The sequence below is a fragment of the Lepisma saccharinum genome, chromosome 28, assembly GCF_977018435.1.
Source record: "Lepisma saccharinum chromosome 28, izLepSacc3.1, whole genome shotgun sequence".
NCBI classification, from domain to species: domain Eukaryota; kingdom Metazoa; phylum Arthropoda; class Insecta; order Zygentoma; family Lepismatidae; genus Lepisma; species Lepisma saccharinum.
Window position 1 is genome coordinate 45,640,276 of NC_139256.1, and position 13,384 is coordinate 45,653,659.

Genomic DNA, 13,384 nt, shown 5'->3' on the forward strand with positions numbered 1-13,384 from the left:
GGGTGGTAAAAGAGAAGAAATCGCAGCTTTTAAATTTTGTATTGCACTTTCCATAACGACATCTCTGCAACCGGTTGGCAGGAAATTTGGGTCGGACGAAACGTTTTCAGGATGGCCCTACTGCAGCTGCGCCTGGTGGCTCTGAATAGGGGGAAGGGCTATTAGGGAAAATGGGGCAATAGAGAAAATTAGATCAATAGTTACACATTCTTATTAGAAAATTGGGTTCCTAATAAAGCACAAATTAAATATTAGTGCGTGTTTTGTTATGAACCTCATTTCATAATGTGTATGTGTAACTATTTATATAAATCTCTCTATTACCCCATTTTTCCTAGTAGCCCTTCTCCAAATTCAGAGCCACCAGCTGCTGCAGTTACCATGGCTACTCTTTCTCCACCTTTCTTTGTTGTTGTTGATTTACTGGATGCGTCAGTACTTAGGATATTTGCACCAGTCGCATTACACAGGAACCAGTCCCTTATTGTTACTAAAATCATTCAACAGTCTCCGAGGAATAAAATATCCTTGCTCTGGTTAAAAGCCGAGGCAGTAAAAGAGCACTCTTACACCATTACACCAGAGTAGCCAGGGGGTGGGCTCTGGGGGCTGAAACCCCAACCGAAATCCTAAAAATGTTTCTTTTGAAATGCTCTATAGTGGTAATTAGCTTTACTTCATTAGCAGGATTCAACATCTTGTATAATATGTTGTAATGTACTCGGAAATTCGTCTTCACGGCTTCTACGGTCTACTTTTTCGCCCCTTAAATGGCGGCTGCTGATAAGGAATGACCCTCTCCCTCGAAATAAAATTCTTGCTACGGGCCTGTATTTCATCCCTGCCTGTTCCTCTTCTTCAATTTCTATTCTTCTCTTCCATTTCTCGATTTCCTTTCTTCTACGTTTCTTCAAATATTCCTTTCACTTTTTTTCCTTCTGCTTCTCTACCTCTCACTTACGAGACCCTTCTGACTTCGACTGACGCTTTGTTGGTGTTCGTGTTCCTAAAGTCGAAAAGTAATTGGTTGTACTCAATCCACAATTTTATTTCTATTGTTATTGACTGAGGGAACATAGCGGAGCAGATCTGTGAAAATTTTAAAGTAAAAAACAAAACGAAAATAAAGCAGTGGGATATTGAGAGTGGTAAAGTTAACTTGTATGGGAAATATTAAACAAAAACGTTTTCGCGAATTTTTTGTAAGAGTTCATAAAATATATTTATCAGCTGTTGCTTAAACGCATTTTTGAAGTATGGGCTACTGGGTGTAAATCATATTTTTTTAAGGGGGGGAAAGGCAATTTGTGGACAAGGGCAATGAAGTGAACCAATGTTTCATGTAATTACCAGTCCTTCACAATAGTTCAAATTACTGTGTCTGAAATGAAAATGAAGTGCGAGAAATATGTAATATTATTTTGACATTCCTTTGGGGGAAGCAACTGTCCACTACTTCCCTCCAGACTCTTATGTTCGTGAGGTTCTCTATACTGTGCGTCCAGAGCATTTTATAATCTTCTGTTTTGGGGGATTGTAAACATGACCAATTTAAGTTTAGAAAAATCGTATAATTTCGAGAATCAGTTGAAAATGTACGTACTTTGTAGTATTTTCATTCACTCCATGTACAAATAAATAGGCTTATATAACACAAAACTGTGCGCAATATTTTAATTTTTTCAATTCCTTTTCAGGAAACTGCTCGGCATGGATGGCAGTGAATGTGGAAAAATGCCCATGAATACATTTGCCTAAGCTTCAGCCCCTTTGAACATTTCGCCACCCTTCGTTGGGAGGAGTTTCTGGAGGATCCTGAGTGAGGCTTTCTACAGATATACAGTGTAAGTAGATCAGAACATATCTAATAAAGTTAATTTTATTTTTATTTAACCAATTTTGGCCGATCGCGACTGTTAGGATGAGTGATGATGAGACTGATGAAGGGACACTCACAAAGAGGAGCCATGACCAGAACTGTATTCGAACCCGGGATCCCTGACGTTTTGTTCATTTTATCTACGGGTTTTATGAAGTTGAAGCTGTATAAACTTGAAATGGCAGAAGTATATCGGTGAAGTATGCTTATTTCTCGGAGAAGGGAGAACAACTCCATATTCTCAAGGGTGGGTATTGGACTTTAAAAGTGTCATGGATACATACATATTTACATACATACATACTTGAAATATGAAGTGGCGGGTGATTGTTTTATAGCTTCCGCTACCCCTGTTTAGAAGGGAGTGTTTGCCACTGGGGAGAACATTACTAATAGCTACGTGTAATACGTGGGTTGGATATTTAACACTAGAAAGACCTGCGTAACCTCCCTACCTAAAAGGAGCAACGGGTCATTTTGACCCATAAGTATATTTCAAAGGAAATAAATTGCTACACACATACTTACATCACCCTTGAACTGAAATATCCGAGTAATTTAATATCTTTTATTTTTATGTATTTATTATTTATTTATTTGTCACATAATTATACATGTATTAATATTTATTTGTCACTTTATTATATTTATTCATATTTATTACAAATGTTATCTGTTATACATTTTTACTGCTTCTGAAAAAATCAAAAATTGAGTAAATATTTGCAGTCTAGATATATAACGGCTCGGGGTTCAACGTGCTGACTCCACGTCACCCCACTTCTGGTTGAAGATCTCCACACCTGTAGGTAGGATCGTGGGAGGGGGACTGGCAGTCGGCAGCCCCATACCATCTCGAGGGTTGTCGAACAATGGGTTAATATTATCAACATTAAAGTACATGGTGGCTCAAAAAGTCACTTAACACCCTCGGTACAAGGCCACTGCAGCGCGCAACGTGGAAATGGTGATGACCAATCGTTATCAGGCCAAGGGGGAACCACATTGACTCCACCCGCACTGTCGGCGGCCATCTTTATGTCCGCCATCTTGAATTCAACTTCTGAATTTTAAATGGGAAGTATGACTTCTATTTGTTATCGTCGTGAGAACAAAAAAAGTTCCGGGTTCTTTTAGTTTTACAAACGATCGTTCTCTTTGAAATTCTATAAATAAATAACGGGTTACCGATTGTTATGAAATTTTAGTACGGTGCAGGCAGAAAGGCTCTAAAGGACCGAGATATAGAGAGACACGGCAATGTTCCTTATTGTGCTCCTGACATTATTGTACGAGGTTCCCCGTGCATATAGCACCGTGCCTTAAACCCACATTTAGGGATTGTTGGGATAGAGGTAGGGCCCCACACATTCTCATTCTCGGAAATTTTGAATGTGATGTGATGAGCACCACGCTCCGGCCGCCTGTAGTCCCCAGGTATCCATTGATTTGATGCTGGGTTTGCCACAGTCTCTCTTTGAGGGTATAAGGCCGGAAAAATTCCGATCTTACATCATCCACCCACCCCGGGATTCGAACCCGGGTCTCCTGCATGGCAGCATGGGCGACGGGAGGGGAAGGGCATCGAACGGGTCGGTGGACCCCCATGGAAATTACCATCGTTCATTATAGATACAGGAAAGTTTGTTACTCTTATTGTTAAGAACAGGAATGAAGTTAATTTAGTTAGTATTCGAACAGAAAAATCAAATTAATAATGCATTGGATCGAATACATATATTATTAATATTACTATCATTTCGAATAAAATTTATTTTTGTTAGTTATTATAGGTATTATTGTATAATGATAACATTTATAACCGTGGTAATAATACTTTTTTTCCTACTATTCAACTTTTATGATTTTCCCGATCCCCCTGCAAAAATTTCTGGCGATGGCAATCAGAAGCCCTGCCGACAATTTTTCAACGGACTACTCTAATCGCCAGTTTCCCTCGCTTTTCACTTGTTTCTAGATTCACTCTACATTCTTTGGATGTTCAATGGGACAAACACAAACGTCCATGTCCTAATCGGGATTCGAACCCTGGACCCCTGCCGTTGGAGCGCACTGTGCTAACCACTCCACCACGGAGGTCGACAAGTAGACCCTCAAAATTTATACAGGTAGTCTTGGTGTTCTGTTGAAGGAAAACGTTGTAGGTGTGCACTAGAGGGGTGTCTTGGCAACCCTTAATATGTCCTAATAAAATAAATCTCGGAACTACCTTCAAAATAATGAAAATAATATCAATGGTTAGAAAAATGAGGAATGTCGTTCTAAATGAGATGACCCCATGTGTCTCTCCCAAACAATGTGATATTGTTTACTTTAATAATAACTGAAAATATAGTCAAGATGATGTTAAATTAGAATGGGGATTGAAAATTATGGATACTCGAGTGTGGACTCCAATTAAAAATTAACAGTAGGCCAACATAAAAACTAATTACATCAAAATTTAGCTTTTTTAATTCTATGCTAACCAATTTCTTTCGGGTATACCTTCGATCTTTCAACGTCGTGCAAACAAAAAAGTGCCGCTCTTTTTTTTTTCCAAACGATCGCTCTCTCTGAAATTCTATAAATAGAAAACGTGTGGTCCGATCGTCATGAAATTTTAGTATGGTGCAGGCAGGCAGAAAGGTTTTTAAACAAATCGTCATTTTCTGAGAATTTTAAAGTTGGTAAAAAAAAAGTTCTGGTGAATTTTGTGAAACAACTTTTTCTTAGTATTGGGCAGTTCCACAAATACGATCTTGGTCGTTTTGAAGCTCTTTGCATCTGGATTTAAAATCCATTATCATTATCAATTCACGTTACGAAACCGATTTTATACAGATTTTTATTGAACGGAGTAAAGATGTATGTGGAATGTGGCAACAACGCACACAATGATTTTGCTCGCTGAGCGCTCAGATACTTGACGCACCCCTGGAGTAAGAACTCGAATACAAAAGAGATTCACATATGTTGGCAATGCTGCGCACAGAGAGGCATTCCTGCGATAAGTAATAGGACCCTTGATGAGCTTCCAGCAAACTTTCCTGAAATGCTTAACTATAGTACCGAAGGTCGAACTACAGGTCCAGTGGCGACTTTCGCTAGCGTGTTGTCTTTCTACATAGTTCTCTCAAATTCGTATTTGAAGATGAATCAAGTGTTCACATTTTTCTCATTTCAAATGTAGTTTGGATATTGTCGTAATCTTATAATTATTTGCATTTCTGCTTTGCATTTATGTCACTTTTATAATTATACTTTATTCCAAGCAAACAAGTATTTGCAACTGATTAAATATTCTGCTTTTATTTTTTTTCGAGACATTCGAGACGAGACGAGACTTTTCAAAAGCCGTCCCGTCTCGTGTCTCGTCTCGAAAACGAGACGAGACAGGCATTCTGTCTCGTCCCGTCTCGAATTTCAAAAGGTTTGTCCCGTCCCGTGAGCAACACTAGTTGCTTTACATGATGCCGCAAGCCGAAAGGCTCTGTCGAATAGTTTCCTCACAATTGTAACTTGAAATCAGGGAGGTTTAATGTAGACACCCTGTTGAATAAGAAGGCACATGAACTTGAAATGACCACTGTAGCAAATAAATCACACACATAGAGACAAAAATCAGTAAGAGAAAAGAAATATTTTTTCTGTTTATTTTGTTAGTAGGATGCCCGGAGCATTTATTGTTATCGTATACCATACCTCATCGGAATATACGTATTAACATAACTTTCGGGAAAATATTTCTTGCAAATTTGTTCTATCGTGGGTATATTTTTGTCGCTGTAGAGGTGCTACTTTATTAGTATTAATTCTTAAGGTTTTGAAACTGTCTCAGTACATTTTTTCTTTCTTCTGTTTCAGATCAACGGTTTCTTTACACATCTCATCTCAAGATTATACCACGTGTTCAAGAAGACTTCATTTCAAGAGATTAGTGAAAGTAAATGTTAGATAGACTTATCTCCAGTCAGCATTGCTACTGTGAAGATCAGTAGAACCATTACCTACAAATAAGGTTGTGTGTCGGGCTGAGAATAAGAATGCCAACAGCAGGCTACAAGACTTGTTCCTTTTGCTTGAAAGAGGTGGAGAAGGAAGAATTAGAAAATCATCAGTTAATCTGCAGAGTTGAAGTTGAATGTGGTAATGAGTGTGGGCTTAAACTTTCACGTCAAATGCTGTGTGGTGTACATATCGATGACTCTAGTTTGTCCGATCACTTACACGAAGACGGTTCCAAATCATTAACATCTTACAACAAACATGACAAGGAAGTTAAAATGTGCGTCCATTCCTGTGACATGTGTCTGAAGGAAGTGAAACCAGAAAATATGGACATTCTAAGAGAGGATTGCGTGATGTCTGAGGTGGAGTGCGTGTTTTGCGATTCGTTCGTGCCGGAGGATTCGTTTGTGAAACATTACGGCACCTGCGAATCTGCACTTGTACGCTGTGGCAATAAATGTGGAGAAAAGAAGGTGAGGAAAGATCTTAGTAAACACTATCGAAACGAGTGCCCTAAAGCACTGGTACCGTGTGAGCATTGTGAGAAGAAAGTCGAGAGACAGTTGTTGGAGGATCATCACGCAGAATGCGTGAAGTTCCCAATTCCTTGTCCTGAAAGTTGTGGTGTTAAAGTTTCAAGAGAAGATGTGGAACGACATTTGGATGAAGAATGTCAGAAGCGCTTTGCTGCGTGTTCTTACAAGGATATGCAGTGCAGCTATGAAGGTTTTCCTGCAGGGATGATGCAACACATGAAGGGAGAGATGCAGCAACACATGAACCTATTAAAAAGCATTGCAACAAACCTTCATTTTAAATTAGAGAATGAGAAACAAATAAATCAAGATGTGAAAGGCAAGATGGAAAATCTCCAATTGGAATTAGAGAGTGAGAAGAAAAGAAATCAAGAGGTAGAGGTCATAGTTCTAAATCTTAAATTACAATTCGAGAGTGAGAAGAAAGGAAATGAAGAAGTGAAAGGCATGGTCGAAAATCTTCGACTAAAATTAGCGAGCGAGAGGAAAAGGAACAAAGAATTGAAGATGGAGATAAATACACTAAGACATGAGAGTTTCTTGTGGAAAGTAAAAGACGTAGCTGCGGAGATAGAAAAAGGTAAGAGGGATGGATATATTAGGATTACAAGTCCCCCCTTTTACAGCAGTAAGCACGGGTACAAATTAAATGTGTCGATAACCCCATATGAGAATCGTTCTGAGTACAAGGGTCATTTAGGAGTTTACATTCAACTAATGCCAGGAGAGTATGATTCCATTTTGAAATGGCCCTTCACAAAACTTGTAAAGTTTAGATTGGTTGACCAAGCAACGGATGGCGAGGATATTGTTAAATGTTTACGTGGAAAAGATGAGAATTTTCTCAAACCCAAGGACGGTCGATGTAATACCGGACGCGGGTTTCCTACTTTTGTTTCTCACAAGGTACTCAGTAGTAGAAGTTACATTGTAGACAATGCAATGTTCCTGGAAGTATCTGTGAAAGAATGATATTAATGGTGAAGTCTGTGAAGTAATGAGCATCACGATACTGTAGTATGTGATACATGATAGAGTTCTTTGTGAGGGAAATATTTTTTTTATGATTTAACACGTAGTTAAAAGGAAAATGCATGTTTGTATCTAAGATACAAGAAAGTTTAGTAAATCCAGTTTGTCAAAATTAATTAGACATATTGTGATCTTTGAAGAACATGAAATTTAATGCATATAAATAAATAATCAATAGTTAATGTATTTCTAAAAAATGTTCATACAAATTTATTTCCCATTTGTTATACTCAGTTTGCTATCTAGAGCAATGTGTTGCAGCAACTCCCGTAGGCACTACGGTACGCAGGATTTATTTTCGAAGGAGGCTGGATTTTTGAAGATGGGTATTAACAGAGATTCGTTGAAATGGGACACTGGGCGGGGAACGCCATAAAATGTTTCGTAATTGTTGTTTTTAACCTTAGTTTTCAAAGTTGTTCAAAGACAAAAATTGTAATGGCTTGTCATATTAAGGGCGGTTTTTATTTACCATTTTGGTTTTCCCAAGTTAATTACTTCTGTCATTGGAAAATTTTTGATTTCACACAATTTCGGGAGGGGCTGTTGTCCAAACAGACAACGCCAGTGTCTATAGGAGTAATATATGGTAACGAAGAAGGAAGTTTACTGAACATTTTAGATTGTAGTCGCCATAGTCAATATATCATAGCATATATTATGTGTTCTTTATGATGCCGCCAGGGATTGAGGTTTCGAGGCATTTTTCTGAGTGTTTCGTTGTCTGGTCCAAAATTTACAAAATTTTCCGTTTTTTAGGATAAATGCACCGTTGCGCGAAAATGAGAAAAAATACGACGTTTGGAACCCGAGCGCTTTTTTTCTTATGAATAATACTCCTAGAATATAGGCATCTCCGCCGAAGGTGCATTATTCCCCTCAGAGTGATTACTTTAACATTTTTTTTTAATTTGAGCTGAAAGCTATGCAGAAGATCATGAAAGAGCCACCGATTACACATTCATTTCAGAAACAGATTTGAAAGTAGCTTCTAAGTCTATCGAAATCTTGCATTTCTTCGGTGTAGGCTCGCTCATTTGTCTCCCACGCTGACTGACTGCATCATTGTTTTAGAATGGCGTTGCTCGTCACTGTGGGCCAAACGTGGTGGGTGCAAGAAGGGGCAATTGACCTCCCCCCAAAAAGTGAAGTTTATTAAAATTTATTAGTTAAGGTTCATTTATTTACCTCCTGAGACCAGCAGAGAAAAGTAATGAGTAATTTTTATGATTTCACAAACGCAACAAAAAAATAGTCTTGTCTGGAATATGAAAAAGGTTTCGGTTCTTCTCCCCAAAACATTTTAAGTCCAATGTTCGACTCTCGCCTTCAAAGATAGGTCCTGAGATACCCCTATACTCCTCACTGTTGCTTCTCTTCCCTCCTCTTGCCATCCGAAGAAAACACCGCTATCATTCTGATACAGATACATGATACACATGACAGACACAACAGAACTTGTGAACAACGTTTCCCTTCTTGGTGAATTTCAGTGCCAATCTTCAGTACGATGATAAATCGTAGTTTCCCATCTAATGTATCTTCAGCGAACATGTATTTAATAAGTCTTTCATGAACTTCTCATACCTCTGAGCTAAAGTTTTTAAAACAGTAGAAGTTATCAAACTCTTTGAGGATCATAGAAAAGGTTCTGCGGAGATGCATACATTCTAGGCGTGCTATCCTTTTGGGAAAAATAACGCGTGGGCAAGACTGGAAAATGACTCCCGAGTCCAAAATTTCGCGTAAGGTGTTTTCTATTTCTTTTCAGATTCATTGGCACCCAACTGGGGGTGACATAATTCTCACCTTTTGGGAATTTTTGACCCATGAAGTGTCCTGTCCTCAATTTAATCACATCATACCTCATCTTCGTTGTTAGCCAAAAGCAGTGACGTGCGGTGACGTCGACACTTGGGGTAGCAGTCAGTGGCGTGCTCAAGGGGGGGGGTTGGTGTGGGTCACACCCCTCCTCCCTTTAGGGCCAGTATTCCTACAAAAAAGAAGAATGTCAATAACAGGAAAAGATTGCAAAATTATGAATGAGTACTAGAAAAAAGTACACGTAACCTCACTCACATTCGAAAATAAAAAACTATTTGATTTGACTCTAAGCCAAAGATCCTGGGTTCGAATCTCGGATTGGCCATTTGTGTTTTTTGTGTGTGTCCCTTCATAAATTTTGTCGTACCAAAGGTGGTGGAAAAGCGAAGTAAAATAAACCAAATTGAGTAATCAATCAATGATTTGATTTCATTTTTGTTACTTAGCGTCGCTTTTTTGTCACATTTGGTTAATTGCGAAGATGATACGATGAAATTGATGAAGGGATGAGCACAGGGAACGCCCATACCCGGGTCGGGGTTCGAACCCGAAACTCCTGGTGTCGTAGCGCGCTGTGATTACCACTCCCCCACGCTTGGTTGATTTGGTGACAGGTAACAAAACACAACACACTTTTTTTGTAGTTTCTTCAATGATATTCATTTGACTTTTTGAGTTCTGAGATACATTTTTCATTCCAAATTATTTCATTATTTACTGCAACACATAGGACAAGAATGCGCACTCATCACGGGTTCGAATCCTGGCCTGGATTGTTCATATGAGGTCCCTTCACCAATTTCATCATATCACTCAATCCTCATTTTCGCGATAACCAAATGTGGCAGAAAAGCGAAGTAAAATTAACCAAAACAACAACAACATGAACACGCGTTCTCTTGCCCAAATAAATACATCCGTATTTATGACTGTTAGAGACCAAGAGTAGTATATTTAAATAAAACACTAATAAAACGACGAGAGTGAGAGAGAGCCTGAGCACATATTTGTAATTTAATCATTATATATTCCATATTTGAAAAAGAAAAAAAAGAAAGAAAGCATAACATTATTGTCTGCACTTAACAGTTGGGCTGAAAAGTTCGTAGGCTGACTCATAGATGGCGTCACTAAGCTGCTCGTCAAGTCAACCTTGCAGCAGGTTTTCGCATATGTAGTTCTAAACGTGCGCGCAAGAACATAGTTCCACTGAGACGGGTTCTATTCCGACACAACTGCATACTTGCAAGAAAACAGTTATTTAATTTGTAATATACAGACAAAATAGTACATCCATTAGCAGGTATGGACTTAATTGGTTGCAATCACTGTGCAGACGAACTTGGAACCGTAGATTCGCCAACTGCAATGTGTAGTGCGTTGAAGAGACACTGAAACTTTAGAGCGAGTCGAGCGAGACTGAATGCGTTGCAGAACGCGTGAAATCGGCGATACCAGTGTTGCACATCCCACTATTTTAACCCTATGTTTATTGTAGAGCGGCGAGAATGGCTGAATCTACTGTTCAGCGCGCGGTTTTACCCGAATGTTATTTTGGACTTCGTCCGAAGGGAAATTTTCTTCAAAGACAAGCAAGTTGTTTTGAATGCATAATCCTCCTTGCGGCAACAAGATCAAAGTAAAACAGGGCGTGAGGTGATTTGCCGTCAATGTGCGCACGAATTGTATCACGGGTGTTGAATGATTTGCTGTTTGAGTTTAGCAAGAGGAAACGATTGTTTGTTTTTTGACGACAAAAGAATCTCCGCGGTATTAAAAGATATCGCAGTGAGAAGAAACATGTTTATTATTTGGACGAGACGTCCTTCAACTCGGTGGGTGGGGGAAGGGGGAATAAAACATGGAAGGATACCAGCATGCAAAACCACGCCAGGGCTGAAGAAACCAACGATGAGGGGAAGGGGGAGGCTTATTGTTTCACCCACTGGCGGCAATGAAAGCTTTGTTGAAGGTGCATATTTACTGTTCCGCGCAAAGAAAGGGAAGGGTGATTATCCGCAAGAAATGGACAGACCAAGATTTGAATCCTGGTTTAGTGAAGTGATTCATAAATTGAAACCAGAGTAATAGCGACAGACAATGCACCTGATTGTATATATCACCAATAACAAATGATGCTTTTTTGGTGGTATAACTTGAATTGCGTGTGTCTTACAGGAACGGATGTATTGCGGACGAAGCAACCACGTTTTTCATAAATGTATTTCTTTCTAAACCAAAAAAAAAAAAAATGTCATTAAATTCAAGAGGGCCTATCGTTGTTTACTTTTATCTTTGTTCATTTTTATTTTTGCGTGCTCGAAATATACACACACGCTCTCATGTTTCGAAGATATTTCGCATTTATATTAAGTAATGACACATTTATTAAATAATCTATGCGCAGAAAGTACTTTTAAAATTTTATGTTTCTGGAGACAAAGAGAAGCAAAAATACATTCCACTTGACATGCATGCGGGTTTTGATGTGTTGTGCGGTTGGCAATACTGTGGATTTTCTCAGTGTCTGCGATGTAAGCAGTTCGGCGGTTGAGGAAAGACTGGCACGGAAGATTCTGAGCTCAGTTCTCGCGCGGATTGATACATAAAACCTGCTGCAAGGTTGACTTGACGAGCAGCTTAGAATTAAATCCATGTGATTTTTACTTAGTACTAACCTTCAAAAGATACGTGTATAAATTTCACAGCTGCCGGATAATTAGTTCGTGAGATATAGCATTGTGAGTGAAGCAGCTTTTGTTATTGTGAAACAATGGATAAAAAAAGAATTTCGTGTGTTAATAAAGCCTTGCTTTTTGGCGAAAAAAAAATACTGTTGAAGCCAAGGCTTGGCTTGATAAACATTAGTCGGACTCTGCACCAGGAAAATCAACCGTTGAGAAGTGGTTTGCTAAATTTAAACGAGGCGAAATGAGCATCGAAGACGATGCACGCAGTGGACGCCCCAAAGAGGCTGTTACCGACGAAAACATAAAAAAAGTCCACAAAATAATTTTAAATGATCGTAAAGTGAAGTTGATCGAGATAGCTGAGATTATTACATAGCGTTGTTAGAGCGTTTAAAGGATGAAATCACGAAAAAACGGCCCCATTTGAAGAAGAAAAAAGTGCTGTTTCATCAAGACAATGTACCGTGTCACAAATCAATGAAAACGATGGCAAAATTATATGAATTAGACTACGAATTGCTTCCCCATCCACCATATTCTCCAGATCTGGACCCCAGTGACTTTTTCCTGTTTGCAGACCTTAAAAGAATGCTCGCTGGAAAGAAATTTAGCACTGATGAAGAGGTAATCGCCGAAACTCGGGCCTATTTTGAGGCTAAAGAGAAATCGTACTATAAAAATGGCATCGAAAAATTGTATGACCGCTATAATCGTTTTATCGCCCTCAAAGGCAACTATATTGAATAATAAAATCGAATTTTGTCAAAAAATAGTTTTTACTATGTTAGCCTACGAACTTTTCAGCCCAACTGTTAACACGTTCCCATTTCATAAATAATAAAACTACATCCCATATTATACATACGCACATATTGTACAACGTGTAAAAGGTTGTGTAAATACAGAGAACATATGTACTGCAGAAAATTTTTACCCTGTGTTCTTTAGAGGATTTACAAAAAAAATATGAGATACCAATCCCCTATCTGTGCTATAGGAGATAGTCTGCGGGACCTGAAAGCCTGGGCTTTCAACCATTGCAGCGGGGGGCGAGGGAAAAAGGGAGGTAGAGGTAGAAATCTTCCTTTTCCTTGTGCCGGCCGTTTCTACCTGGAAACTGGTCAGGCGGAAGAAGAGCGAGCTAGTTTTGCCCGCGGAGAACACCGATGGACGAGAAGAGCGTGAAAAAAAAAGGTGTTGCATATGAACTGTGGTGGCTTTAACAAGACAATAAATATTGTGATTTGAATGTAATTCGAGATGTGAGATTGATTGATCTATCTCTGCTAGACTAGCTACTCCTCAGTGCACGTCACTGGCCAAAAGTGGCAGAAAAGGAGCAAAATAAATAAATCAATCAATTGTTTTCTAAGGTGATCAAGGATGTTAAAAGATTAACATTGGAGCGTCCC

General features: G+C 38.9%; 2 protein-coding genes across 3 annotated transcripts in view; both read left to right on the plus strand.

The window, feature by feature from the left end:
* LOC145980659 (TNF receptor-associated factor 4-like) overlaps positions 1–13,384 on the plus strand; it is a 123,156-nt gene that overhangs the window by 1,321 nt on the left and 108,451 nt on the right. The window contains exons 2-3 of one of the 2 annotated variants that reach the window (XR_014440868.1): positions 1,698–1,844; positions 5,747–6,052. The gene's annotated coding sequence lies outside the window, so the exon portion shown is untranslated. Of the gene's footprint in view, positions 1–1,697; positions 1,845–5,746; positions 6,053–13,384 lie in introns of those variants that run through there. The other variant, XM_083113712.1, reaches the window with a different exon arrangement.
* LOC145980932 (TNF receptor-associated factor 4-like) lies at positions 6,061–7,398 on the plus strand. The gene has a single exon (XM_083114017.1). It carries the CDS (start codon positions 6,061–6,063, stop codon positions 7,396–7,398), a length of 1,338 nt encoding a protein of 445 aa, XP_082970143.1.